Below are 12,653 nucleotides of genomic sequence, written 5' to 3' on the forward strand. Positions count from 1 at the left end.
GAGAAACGTCAGATGAGAGTGGTTTCACTAAGTAAAAGATTCTCATCCTAATGATGGATTTGGAGGTCAAAAGGTGAAAGGGCCAGGTTGTCTCCTCCGTTAAGTCATTGATCACTAAGAAAGGTAATAAATAATAATAACAATACATATCCTAATGTGACTACCATGAGGTCTCTGGGTGGCAATAAGCGGTCTGCAGTTGGCTGCTGATTGAAAGGTTAGCAGCTCAAACCCACCAAGAGCGCAGTGATCTGACAGGCCAGGAGACCTGCTTGTATACAGATGATGGCCAAGAATGACCATGAAGCATTTGTACCTTGTACCAACCACAGGGGGCTGCCTGGAGTGGGGGTGATTCAATGGCAAGCGGTTTAATGTGATACAATCAGAAAGACGAACACAGCACCTTCGAGGCATATTTACCAGAAACAGGCTTATGTGTATGAAGTCTTTAGGTCTATCTTCATGCTTATAGGAAACACACACAGGATGCAGGGTACCAACTAGAAGTTACAGTCTCGGGAACGCCCAGGGGCAGTTCTAGCCTCTTATCTGGCTGTCATGTGTTGGAACCAACTCAATGGCAACACGGTTGTTGCTTTAAAATTTATATTGTTAGGTGTGCTCATAGCATGGTGATCTCTTAAGAAAATATCCTTAGACACATATGGAGAATTTGGGAGCGACATGTCAAGAATTCTGTGCGTCGATCTTAAATACTTAGAAGGAAACCAGTGAACCTGTTACGATGTTAGTCCCATCGATAGCACCTGTAAGCAGAGGCTGGAAAAGGAAAGAGGAGGGGAGATAACAAAGCCTATCCAAAGAGCTGCATGATCTCAAAAGATGCTCAGATCCTCTGGATGCAGCAGCACCACAGCGCAGGGTCCTTCTTGGACCGGCACAGTCAGCCGTCTCCTCTTTTAAACCCTTGGCAAAACAGAACTTTTCAGAAGAAAAAAAAGAGGCAAATCTTAGTTCAGGCAATTCTCAAAGTAAGTAGGCTCTATTCTAAAACCCTTTGGAGTAGTGGGAATTCAATAAGCAAATCTTATGTTCAAATGGTCCCATAGGCGATTATGTCTCAAATAAGTGCCAGATGGAGCCGGGATAAACCATGTTTCAACTCGAGGTGGGTTTCCTTTTGTGGACAGCAATGAAAGGATTGATTTTAATCCACTCAGCCATTTATACACTGGGAGACAGGCAAAAAGATATTTAGCTGCTTTCCCTAGAGGAGAGATTATGCACGAGCCATTCCAGTTAACCTGCCGTCATCAACTCCAAGAGCCCTCGTGGCTGTGCGCCGGGCCGACCCCAAGGTCAGCAGTTTGATACCAGCAGCCGTTCCCAGAGAGAAAGCCTGGTTTCTCCTCCCCTGAGAGTGACAGTCTGAGCAGCCCACAGGGCAGTGCTGCTCGGGCTACGGGATCTCTGTGAGTGAGATGGGGCTCAGGTGTTCTTCATTTTCACTTTCTTTTGCCAGGTCCTTTCTCATGGATAACAATAAGGTGAAGTATTTTAAAAAAATAAAGTGCTCCTTTAAAAAAAAAAACAACCCACAACCATTTATACTCAACTTTTAGGCTCATGGACCAAACACTCCCAATCACAAAATGGAACCCTAAACTACTAATGCCCAAAGCCGCTCATTTTCCTCTGTTTTCCCTTTCAGTAAAACATAAACACATTGGGCACCAACTACAAAAGGCTATACTAGTGGTTACCATTTGAATTGGGAAATGTTCAATATAAAGGTTATTTATTACCCAAACCAAACTCACTGCCACCAAGTCCATGCCAATTGATAGCAACTAGGACAGGGCAGAACTGCCCCTGTGAGTTTGCGAGACTGTAACCCTTTACGGGAGTAGAAAGTCCCATTCTTTCTCCCGTGAAGCAGCAGATGGTTTCAAACTGCTGCCCTTGCAGTTGGCAGCCAAACGAGTAACCACGACACCACAGGACTCCCAGTAAGGCTGTCAGTACAGGTAAACTTCAACTCCTACAATAATCAACAAGTATGACTCCCCCCCCCCACACACACACATAAGTAGAAGTTAAGAATATTTTAAAGATCAAATAATAGGAGTGCATCATACCTTTCTGGTAATTAGTATTTTAAAAAGTAAACTATACTTTTTTTTCAAATAAAGTATTAAAAAGGAAAATAACCTCTGACTTTACAAGGTGTTTGAATCATACAAAAGAAACTTAAGATTTTTAACTGATATACATCATCCAAGATAAAAATTCTGCCTTCCTAACGGATATCCCTCATAGCAACAAATGATTTGAACTTGAGCCTCTTTATCTGAAATCTAATTTAAAAAGAAATGCTTAACCAGAGTAGTGCATAAGAAATTATTAAAGTAAGGGTGACAGGTCCAGAATGAAGACGTCCTGGCAGTGTACTGTTTAAGCATTCAGCTGCCAACCAAAAGGTCCAGGCTTCCCGCCCAACAGCCCCAGGGGAGAAAAATAGGGCAAGGTGCTTCCATAAAGATGGAGCCTTGGAAATCCTATCAGGAGGGCAGGGCCACTCGGGTCGCTACAAACCTGAATAGACTCCATAGCAATAGGGTTGGTTACAGGTCCACAGGACATTTTATAGAACTTCTTGAAAATGTTTTTTTTCAACTATGTAAAAAGTTTTAAAGTTAATGTTAAGCTGACTAAAATCAGATACAAAAACCTGTACAAACTAGGTGGTAGAATCAGTACCTGAGCGTTAGTTTTTTTTTTCCCACACACTATCTTATAAATATAATTTTGTGCACAGTAGACCATCCATTCATGTGTGCACATTATATATAAAATTTTCATATGGCAAAATGTCATTAGTGAACCTCTATTCAAGATGCTTCCTCGCCCTGCCATTAGTGAACTTCTATGCAAGATGCATCCTCGCTTCCCACCATGATTATAACCAAATCAAGCCACCGCTGAGACAATTCTGACTCACGGCAACACAATAAAACACAATACAACTGTGCCCCAGGATTTCTGAGACTATACACCTTTACAGGAGCAGAAAGTCTCATCTTGCTCCTGAAGAGTGGCTAGTAGGTTTGAACTAATGACCTCGCAGGGGTTCCAGCAGTTCAATGCTTAGCTCATTACGTCCCAGGACTCCTGTAGGATACATCAGTGCAATGCTATTATTGATATCCAGCTTTGTTCTGTAACCGTCTGACCTTGTAAACTTTAGGAAGGATCATCAGGAAGAAATACTCATCTTAAACCATTTACATAGTAGGGCTTTATTATCCTTATTTTTTAAAGCACCAGTGTAGTTTTATTTATTTTTTAAATGCAATGGGCATAACATGAAGCCACTTAGCTGTTGCCTTGCTTCAATGTTATTCCATATTTCCCTACAAAATCCTGCCTAACCTAAAATTACCATATTCAGGGATATACAATACACAAGCTATTTTTGTAAGGACTTCTATATGTTTTCATATTGTAGGTTCCACTAAGGTGATATTTCGCAAATATTAGATTAAAAAATTAGAAAGGAATGTCAGTAAACAGTAAAGGCGCACATGCTAATATGTTAGCATCACAAATGCCTCAACCTCTCTGGACATGAGTCTTCAGCCTGCAAATCCTATAGATCACTGGTCAAAACCAGAGTACAACTCACATTGTAGTCTTAAAACTGCCAATGTCTAACACACGTCAGCTCTCTCTCCAGCAAAGGAATCTTGGTGATTCCTGAGAGCTGAATTAATTATTTCTTCACCACATACACAGTGTGTCCTAAAGCATTATAATAGCTATATACAATTTCTATTTGCAATTTCAACTTGGGGAATATTACCCTTCATGTTATTCTTTCAGATTTCAGCCAGAGCCTTCATGCACCGACTTGGAAAATAATCAACTGGGCCTGTTCTCTCTCTCTCTCTCTCTCTCTCTCTCTCTCTCTCTCTCTCTCTCTCTCTCTCTCTCTCACACACACACACACACACACACACACAAACACACACACACACTACCCCTCTTTAACTTCCACTGAAAGGCAAGTTTGGCAGTTGGTTCTAGATTCAGCACAGCTGGGGTTCACAGCTAGACTTTATTTCTCCAGGTTAGAAATCATCTGGTTTCTGTTTTATCAGCTATGTCTCCTCACTTTCCAACTGCAAGGCAAACTACTTTACAAGCGAGCGAGAGAATGGACATCCGGAAGATGAGAAGATGACATCAACATGGCTCTCCAATGGCAAAGGGCAAAATCACTCCACAGTCAAAAATGCTTTAATGATTTAAAAAATGATATTTTGACAATGTTTTTCTTTCATGCCAAATGCCGGAATTATCCCAGGAAGGGTTTCTCGATTTAAAATCCTTATCTTTGGACTTTCTACTTGCAAACAACAGTTGGGTTGGACGCAGAATTCCACTGTTTAGCCAGGTCCACCAGAATTTATTCCTCACCCCCAGCCAGCTCGCCTGCTTTACTTTCTATCAGGGCAGGGGCTGTGTCTTCACCACCACCCTCGCACTCTGTTCCACCGGGCACACCACACAACCCCTCCCAAACACCTTTCAAGGCGCCAACCCCCTTATGGGTCTAGTGGAGGGCAGACAAGTTAAAGTGAACATGATAAACTCGTTGGAAGAGGACAGGGGCATTAGGGAAAACAGAGGATCTTGGGAGCAACAAGAGGGTTATCATCTTAGATCGGTGGTTAGGAAATGCCTCCCCAGGGAGTGAGGGAAGAAGGAAACGTGGGGATGTTTGTGTCGTGTCGGGTGTTTGACTGGCAGGAGCCCTGGAGATGCAGGGGTGCAGGGTTAAGCATCACACTGCCCACCTGCTCTGCTAGGAGAAGGATGAGGCAGTCTGCTCCTCTAGATCTACAGTCTCACATACTCACCAGAGCGGTGCTAGTCTGCTTTGGTTTTTGCTACAGGCAGAGGGAACAGTAAGTGCAAAGACTCTCAGGTACCAGGGTGCCTGACATCCTTGAGCAATAGCTAGAAGAGCAGGAGTGATGTGAGAATGTGTGTATGTGTGTGGAGCAGGGGCGCGGGGGGGGGGGGCTGTCGTCACACAGGCAAGTGAGGTGAGTCGAGGCAGGGACAGCAGAATAAGGGCCCCAAGACACGTATTTGCCAAATCCACAGTGATAAACACGAACGAACCGTAAGATGACGAGCATTTATGGCGCTCTTAGGGAGATCCGATTTTCTCCTGCCATAAAATTATCGTCTTGGAAACCCACAGGGGCAATTTTGTCCTGCAGAGAAGCTATGAGTTGGCATCAGCTCCCCGACAGTAAGTTTTATTTTGCTGTGTAGGTTAAGTGCATTCTCTCTTCATTGTAAAAAAACAACCAATGGCTAATTGGAGAGAGTTGGCTTTATATGTTAGGGTGAACCCAGAAGTAGTTTCAAAGCTCAATTGGAAATATTCTTCTGGGTAATGTTTTTGGTACCGATGAGTAAAAAAAATGTCATTAATTTCATTTTTCCATGTATCTTCAAATTACAAACCCTACCTCTCATAAACGGCAAAGGAGTGGCTGGCTTGTTTCCAAACTGAGGTTTTCCTTGTGATTTTCAAGTCTGTTTCCGTACCATGTGCTTAAAAGATTCCAGTCATGAAGCGAAGAGCTAAGTGTAGTTGGAGACATTCGGAGAGCTACTCCTGCTTTGTGATCAGCCTTCGGTCTAACGGTTCCTTTAGCACACTTGTGCGGCATTCCTTTTGGGGGATAGATGGTAAAAGTTAATGTTTCTGGTGGTTCAGGTATGTCCGCTGGAGTCAAAGCTATGGTGGGGATTGCTCAGCTGGCCCGCTCTCTCTTTCCACTGCACTTTCTTTTGAAAGACATCTATACATATGGAAAGCGTGCTTGCCAAGGGAGCTGGGTTTGAGAAATAAAACTAATTAGTGGGAACTGAAGATGTGCCTGCGAAAAGAACTTCAGTAGATTCTTTATTGCTGAGTTTCCAGTAATTAGCAAACAACACGAATATATCTTCTAAACATACACGATTGATCAGTTGAACTCAGGACACTGTTTTTACTTCTCTTTTCTGAGCACCTCTGCCCCGTGCCAGGATAAAGAAGAGGAGAGTTCAGTGTCTACCGTCAGGGGCTTACGAGACCAATAGAAAACAAACCCACTGCAGTCAGTCTACTCCGACTCACAGCGACCACGAAGAGTTCAAGCATCAGGCAGCTAACCTGAAGGTCAGTGGTTCAAACCCACCCGCCTGTCGGTGGAGGAAAAATGAGGGTGTCTGCCCCCTGAAGAGTCAGTCTCTGAAACTCCATGGAGCAGTTCTAATGTGTCCCATGAGTTCTAATGTGAATAGAAGTTAACTCGATGAGTGTGGGTTTACATCCCTAGAGAAGCCGATTGCCACATATTTCTCCCAGAGAGAGATAAGTAGGTTCAGACAGCCCATACAGCCAATCCACTGCCGCCCAGTGGATCCAATCCTTAACAAGCCTGGGCCCTAGAAGGTTTGTACTACATCCTTATGGAAGCTGGCAGCCTCTGGCTGAGCGGATGGTAGGGTGGAATCGCCAACCTGAACACTCAAACACTTAAACCACCACATCACCAGTGTGCCTACCGGGACAGGGAAATCCTGAGCTGTTCCCGGACAGGGGATGTGAGAGGATGTTTTGGCCAAGGGCATACATACACCAGTGCAGAAGCTGCCAGAATAAGCTTGCTTTTTAAAAGGACACTAACATCAAACACCAGACATCAGCTGATTATATTTCTAACCACATCGAATGAAGATGACTGAAGAACAAACTGTGTAGCAGTAACAAATAGTTGGGCAAGGTTTTTTTTTGAAGTACTTTTTAAGTATACAATATCTGAACTTAAGCTTCAATGTTTCCTCTAAGCAAATATTTTCTCTCAAAATGAACCACTGCTCAATTTTTATTCCTTACTAGTACTTAAATCATAAGGATGCATTTTATTATATACTGAATATCAATTTCTACATGTTCTGATGAGACTTTGTGATTTTTCAGTTAGGAACATAACACAAATGTATCTCATGGATTGAGGGCATTTTATTCTACAAACCTTACATCAAGGTAATAACCAAGACACCCACTCTCATCACATCAATTCTGACACAGTGACCCTGTGGGGCAGAGTGGAATTGCCCTTTCTGGTTTCCAAGGCTGTAAATCCTTACAAAAGAAGACTACCTCATCTATCCTCCTGAAGAGCAGCTGGTGGGTTCAAACTGCCAACCTTTTGGTAAGAAGCCCAAGACTTCATGCACCATGCCACCAGAGATCCTGCCAAGTGGTCAGGCTGGACTAAAGTTAGGACCATGAGTTTATGCAAAAGGAGTAGGAACTATTGATTAAACACATGCAGTATGATGTAGATTCAAAATTCAACTAGACATATTCTGTGCAATTATCTAAAGTTAGTTAAGTGGATCCCAGGAACAGGGCAGGAGAGGGAGCTAAACTGAACTCGATCTGCCTCACTCCCCTAAGGCCTGGGGCCCTGGCGGGCAAGGGGTGCTGCAAGGTGGCCATATTTTCAGATCAATGGAGCAGAAGCAGCAGCAGTCCCACAAAGGAGCCCCTACTGCTTCACAGGGACACCAGACTCCAAGGGACATAGAAATTTTACGCAATTTCATTGACCATACTCACAAATATTTATGTTAAATTATGACATGTTTTCTGAGACACAGCACAATGAATAAAAGTCTGTTATTTATTATATTCTTAATAACAGAGATGGTAGCACTTTGTCACAACCTTAACCATATATAAAATGTTTCCATCATCTCAAAGCTGATTAGAATCAGAATGATCTGTGGGAACCTTTTACAAGTGCACATTCCAGGCATCCCTTGGAGCTCACACAAGCACGCGCACACACAGGCCTCTGCTACTCTCTAGGACTTTTAAAGAGGGAGGGGTTTGGACTGATGGGGAAGTGGGGGTGGGGGTAGGGGGCAAGAAGCTCCCCACCAGCTGACTGCAAGAACAATCCAAGTAAACACACCAAATCTCTTGTCTTCTCACCAAAACTAGGCTATTTTTCTAAGACTTCCCTCTTCTAAGCACCGAAGAGCACTGAAACCGTTTATATGCATCACCCACGTCTGTCAGTAGGACAGCTCAAGCCTTAAAATAGGTTTGCATACTAAACATTATGAAAACTTGGCAGGAAAAAAGGTGACCGCATGCTAATTACGAAAACCACAGATGTAGGAACTGAATACAGGCATGGCCTTGGCACTGGAGTTCTTAGGACAACGTGCCCCCCCCATATATATACACACCACATGGGAGTTTTATTTTTTGTGTGTGATGGAATACTTACTCATTTTTTGGCTCTTTTAACATCCTCTGCCTATATATTTCACAGGGTCTCAAATGACAATGCTCTCTTCCTCAAGCAGTCTCATATTCGAAGTTCAGTAAGAATTTGAACAATCACACCTGTCCCCCGAGAACTGCTGCACAAAGCACCCAATGACAGCTTCATTTGGAAAGATGAGTGACAGCCTCAGCCAGCCTCGTACAAAGGGCACGTTGTTGGGCTGACTCATCGACGGCGAGCTCTAATGTTGCATCTTCCCAGTGCTTGAAAGGTTTTGTTTTAATCCTTAAAACACACACGATCAAAACAATATTGTCTAATAAAATCACACATCTTTACTAACATTATAGGACAGACCCAGAATTGTGCTACAAACATAAATTTAGTTGTTCTCTTTTGACCATGTGCCACAAAAGAAAAGTTAGGAACCATTATCAAAGTCTTGAGTCACATGCAATGTTTTCAATTCAGTATAAACACATGGTTCAGTGGGGGAAGAGCCAGCATTTTGGCTTACTTTTGATTCTCGTCTACCTAGAAAACACTGGGTGATGGGGGAGAACGGGAAACCGACAGCCAAGCAAATTTGTGTGTGACTGAATACTTACTCTTCCACCGGATCTTGTAACATCCTCTGCCCATGTATCTCACAGGGTCTCAAATGACAACTTTCTCTTCCTTTCCTCAGCTGCCAAGCAGTCTCACATTCAGGCAGTTCTACTCTGACGGCTGATTCCTGCTCATAATGGTCAGAGAACTTCCCCACAGGGTGTGGGGCTGTACATCTTTAGAAGCCACCTGCCTCACCTGTCTCCTGTGAAGGGGTGGGTCTGAACGGTTCAGCTTTCGGCTAATAGCAGCCCGTGCTTACCCCACTGAGGGAAATGAAAAACAAAAACCTCCACACTCACTGTTACCGAGCAGAGGCTGACTTATAGGGCAGGGTCTAACTGCCTTGGTGAGTTTCTGAGACTGTCACCTGTTGAGGGCGTGGAAAGCCCAGCAGTCTGTCTCCCGCTGAGCCGCTATCATCGGGTTTTCAAATTGCTGACCTTGCAGTTAGCAGCCCATCCACTGTGCCCCCAGGATCACCCTGAGTTGGGAAAGAGGCTGTCAGATATTCTGGCCAGACTCACCGCAACGCGAAAGTCTCAGACGTGGAGGGTGAGGAGACAACCTAAAAGAGAAACCCGTTCCTTGCTATCAAAACCATTTCTCTGTGGCCTCTGTCCTCTCTTTATTACGAACATAGTAAAAATGAGAAAGGAAAAAACCAAACTAGAACATCTAGTCGAATCCGACTCAGCAACCCTACAGGGGAGAGAACTGCCTTTGGGGTTTACAAGACTTTAAAACTTTTCAGGAGTGTACGGCCTCGTCTCTCACCCACAGGGCGGCCAGTGGGACCAAACAGCAATTCAGCGCGTAGCCCACTCCGCCACCAGGATACTAAAGCAAGCCATCTCAGGTAGCTGCTGCTCAACTGACGCCTTCTCCTGGTGACCTGCGTGTATATTTGTGGGGGCGGAGGGGGCGGGTGAGGGGGTTAGACCTGTTCTAAAGATGGTTCAAGGAAGATCGCCGGGCTTTACTTCCGTGACGCCCATGGGTGGGCTTGAACCGCCAATCTGGCTGCTAAAAAGTCACAGCTTACCCTTTGACTCCACCTAGGGCACCAAGAGCCACTGGGACTGGAAAAAAAAAAAAAAAAGCTTACTACTTTAACCTGGAATGAGGCTGAAAACACTTAGGTTCAACTCAGCTACGTACCAGACCAGGCGGGCTGGGAGTCTCAACTTGCTCAAGCCCCCAAGAATCCAGGTCACGTGACCCCTGTTTGGGGCGCAAGCGAGCCGCTCCACAGCACGAGGCGGCACCACCTTCTGACCACATTCCCACCGTTCCGCACGAGCAGACGAGCGCCCAAGGATCCCACCGCTGCGTAAGCGGAACGGCGACCAGGGGGACCGGCCACCACCCTCAACAGCTTTCCAAGGGAACCTGCAGAGCACCGTCCCCGAGCACGGCCCTCCCCGGAGGTCTCGATGCCCGGGCCCTGGAAGGCGGGGGCGGCGCGAGGCCGGGTGCAGGGTCCACCAGGTCCGTTCCCGACGCCGCCGGACGCGGGCGGCGAGCCCCACCTCCCCCCTCCCCGGCGCGCGCCCCGAACCCACCGGCCGGCGCGCCCCACTCACCCGGCGCCTCGGCCAGTAGCAGGAGCGGGGCGGAGAAGGCGAGCAGCAGCGCCCGGAGGCCGGGCCCCATGGCCCCGCCGTGCGCCAGCCTGGCAGCCTCGGCCCCCGCTCCGCCGGCCCGGGCCGCCTCCTGCGCGGGCGAGCGCGGCGCCGGGACTGGGCGCAGCCGCTGCCCCGCGACGAATCCCATTGGGGCGGCCCGGGGCCTGCGCGGCGGGGGCGTCTCCGGCCCGCCCCGGGGACCCCGCCTGCCCGCCCCGGCCCTCCCCGGCCCCGCCCCGGCCCCCAGAGGAGGAAGTCCCGCGGCAGGGAGGCGGCGGCCGCAAGGCTGGAGGCGCGTCCCCGCGCAGCCCGGGCTCTCCGCTGGGTCTTGGGGGCTCCCTGCTCCCCACCTCCCCCCGCACCGCGAGCCCGGGAACCTGGGGGACAGCTGGCCACCAGACCCGCCCAAGCCGCGCTGCGTCCAGGGACTCCCCTCCCCGCGCAAGGCCCGGGCCGTCGGCTTTTCTTCAGGGCGTTGCCACCTGGGCAGACGTGAACTTGCTGGGGGAGGGTTTAGGGGGACTCGAACGATTTTGATGGTAGGATAAGGACACTGTCATTTTAGAGCCAACTAAAGCCCTCTCCCTCTCGGTTCATCCATTCCTTCGCTGTGAAGTTTTCGCAGCGTGTGTAAAACAGTGCTGCGCCCTCGGTGGGGTGTGCAGACCGTGGTAACAATCAGGCAGCGTACAGAGCCCGAGAGGTGAGCTACTAGAGAGCGCTTTCCGCGAAGTCTGATTAGCAGAAGCCTCACTAAGAAAGAGACATTTCAACCGAGATTGGGCGCCCCCACCTCACCCCGCAAGGGTTGGGGAAAGGGATGGGGGAGGGCAGGAGAACAAACCGGTGTGCAGAGGGCTGGGGGAGGGCAGAAAGAGCAAGGTGGCTGGAGCACCATGAGCAAATGGGTGAGTGGCCAGAAGGGGCAGCCCGCCCATGCGCGCACACAGGGCGGCGGCTGGAACCTGTAGGTCTGCAACGTCCTTTAACTGGACTTTTAACTTGACCCTTAAATTACTGAGCAGCCACTGAAGCATTCAGACAGCCGAGTGACCATCTGATTCTCTCCCGTGGGGACGTGTTTGGGGAGGGCAGGTGGGAAGTATGGGTTTTTCTGGGTAATAGACAGCTAATCAGTTAAAGAGGGCACTAAGAGTGGAACAGAGGGGCAAGGACAGATTGAATCCGTATTTTCATAGACAAGACCGACCTTTCCAGTCCTGCCAGAGGTTTCAGACAACCATGGGGCACCCTACGGTTTTCTGGCGTGAGACACAGACACCTGGAGATGGTAAGAGGGAGTGAAAGTCCACTTTGGTGCATTAAATCCTCGGGCTTATTTCTGGCACAGACTCCTTTCAGTTATTTTTACTCTAAAAGTATCTAAAAGTTTCAAACGAAATCCTCCTTGAAGCCTTTTGTCTTAGAGGCAGCAAAGCTTAGGTGACATGGCGGCGCAGTGTTTAAAGCACCCGCTGCTAATCTAGATCGCTGGCTGTCCTCAGAAATGGCAGTCTGCTGATGGAAAGATGTATAACCCTGGAACCGTGGGGTAGTTTTAATGTATCCTATGTGGTTTCTATGGGTTACAATCAATCAGATGTGGCAGCAGTTTAGGTCTAAATCCCAGGTCAGTCTCTGATGGGAGATAAAGTGTGCTAGACAAGAAAATGACTCTCTGGACCTTAACCTCCTTGGGAAAGTCTAACAACAAATTCCTCCAGCATCCGTCACAGGGACTTCGTGAAGTATGCACACAAAGTTCTAGCATGTAGAACTCAAAAACTCAAACTCACTGCCATGCAGTGCAGTTTGACTCATAACAACCCGGTAGCACAGAATAGAGCTGCTGCAGTGGGGTTTTGAGTGTGTATGGGAATAGAAAGCCTCATCTGGCTCCCACTGGTGGTTTCGAACAGCTGACTTTGCTCTTAGCAGCCCAACACACACCCCACTACAGTGTCAGGGCTCCTGTTAGAATGTAGAAGGTACTTCATAAATATTAGGTTTTATCTGTTTCTTTTTTTGGCAAGCAAATTTGTATCCATGATAACGTTGAAGGTAGTTTGCACCAAACAAG

At 47.2% G+C, this 12,653-nt stretch overlaps 1 protein-coding gene across 2 annotated transcripts in view; it reads right to left on the bottom strand.

The window, feature by feature from the left end:
• Positions 1-10,777, bottom strand: part of DCBLD1 (discoidin, CUB and LCCL domain containing 1) — a 70,589-nt gene extending 59,812 nt beyond the window's left edge. The window contains exon 1 of one of the 2 annotated variants that reach the window (XM_075554628.1): positions 10,532-10,777. In XM_075554628.1, coding sequence (XP_075410743.1) covers positions 10,532-10,721 — 190 coding nt within the window. In that variant the 5' untranslated portion in view covers positions 10,722-10,777. Of the gene's footprint in view, positions 1-5,510; positions 5,671-10,531 lie in introns of those variants that run through there. The other variant, XM_075554629.1, reaches the window with a different exon arrangement.
• Between the last annotated feature and the right edge of the window lie 1,876 nt (positions 10,778-12,653).

Source organism: Tenrec ecaudatus, chromosome 7 (genome assembly GCF_050624435.1).
Source record: "Tenrec ecaudatus isolate mTenEca1 chromosome 7, mTenEca1.hap1, whole genome shotgun sequence".
Taxonomy (NCBI): domain Eukaryota; kingdom Metazoa; phylum Chordata; class Mammalia; order Afrosoricida; family Tenrecidae; genus Tenrec; species Tenrec ecaudatus.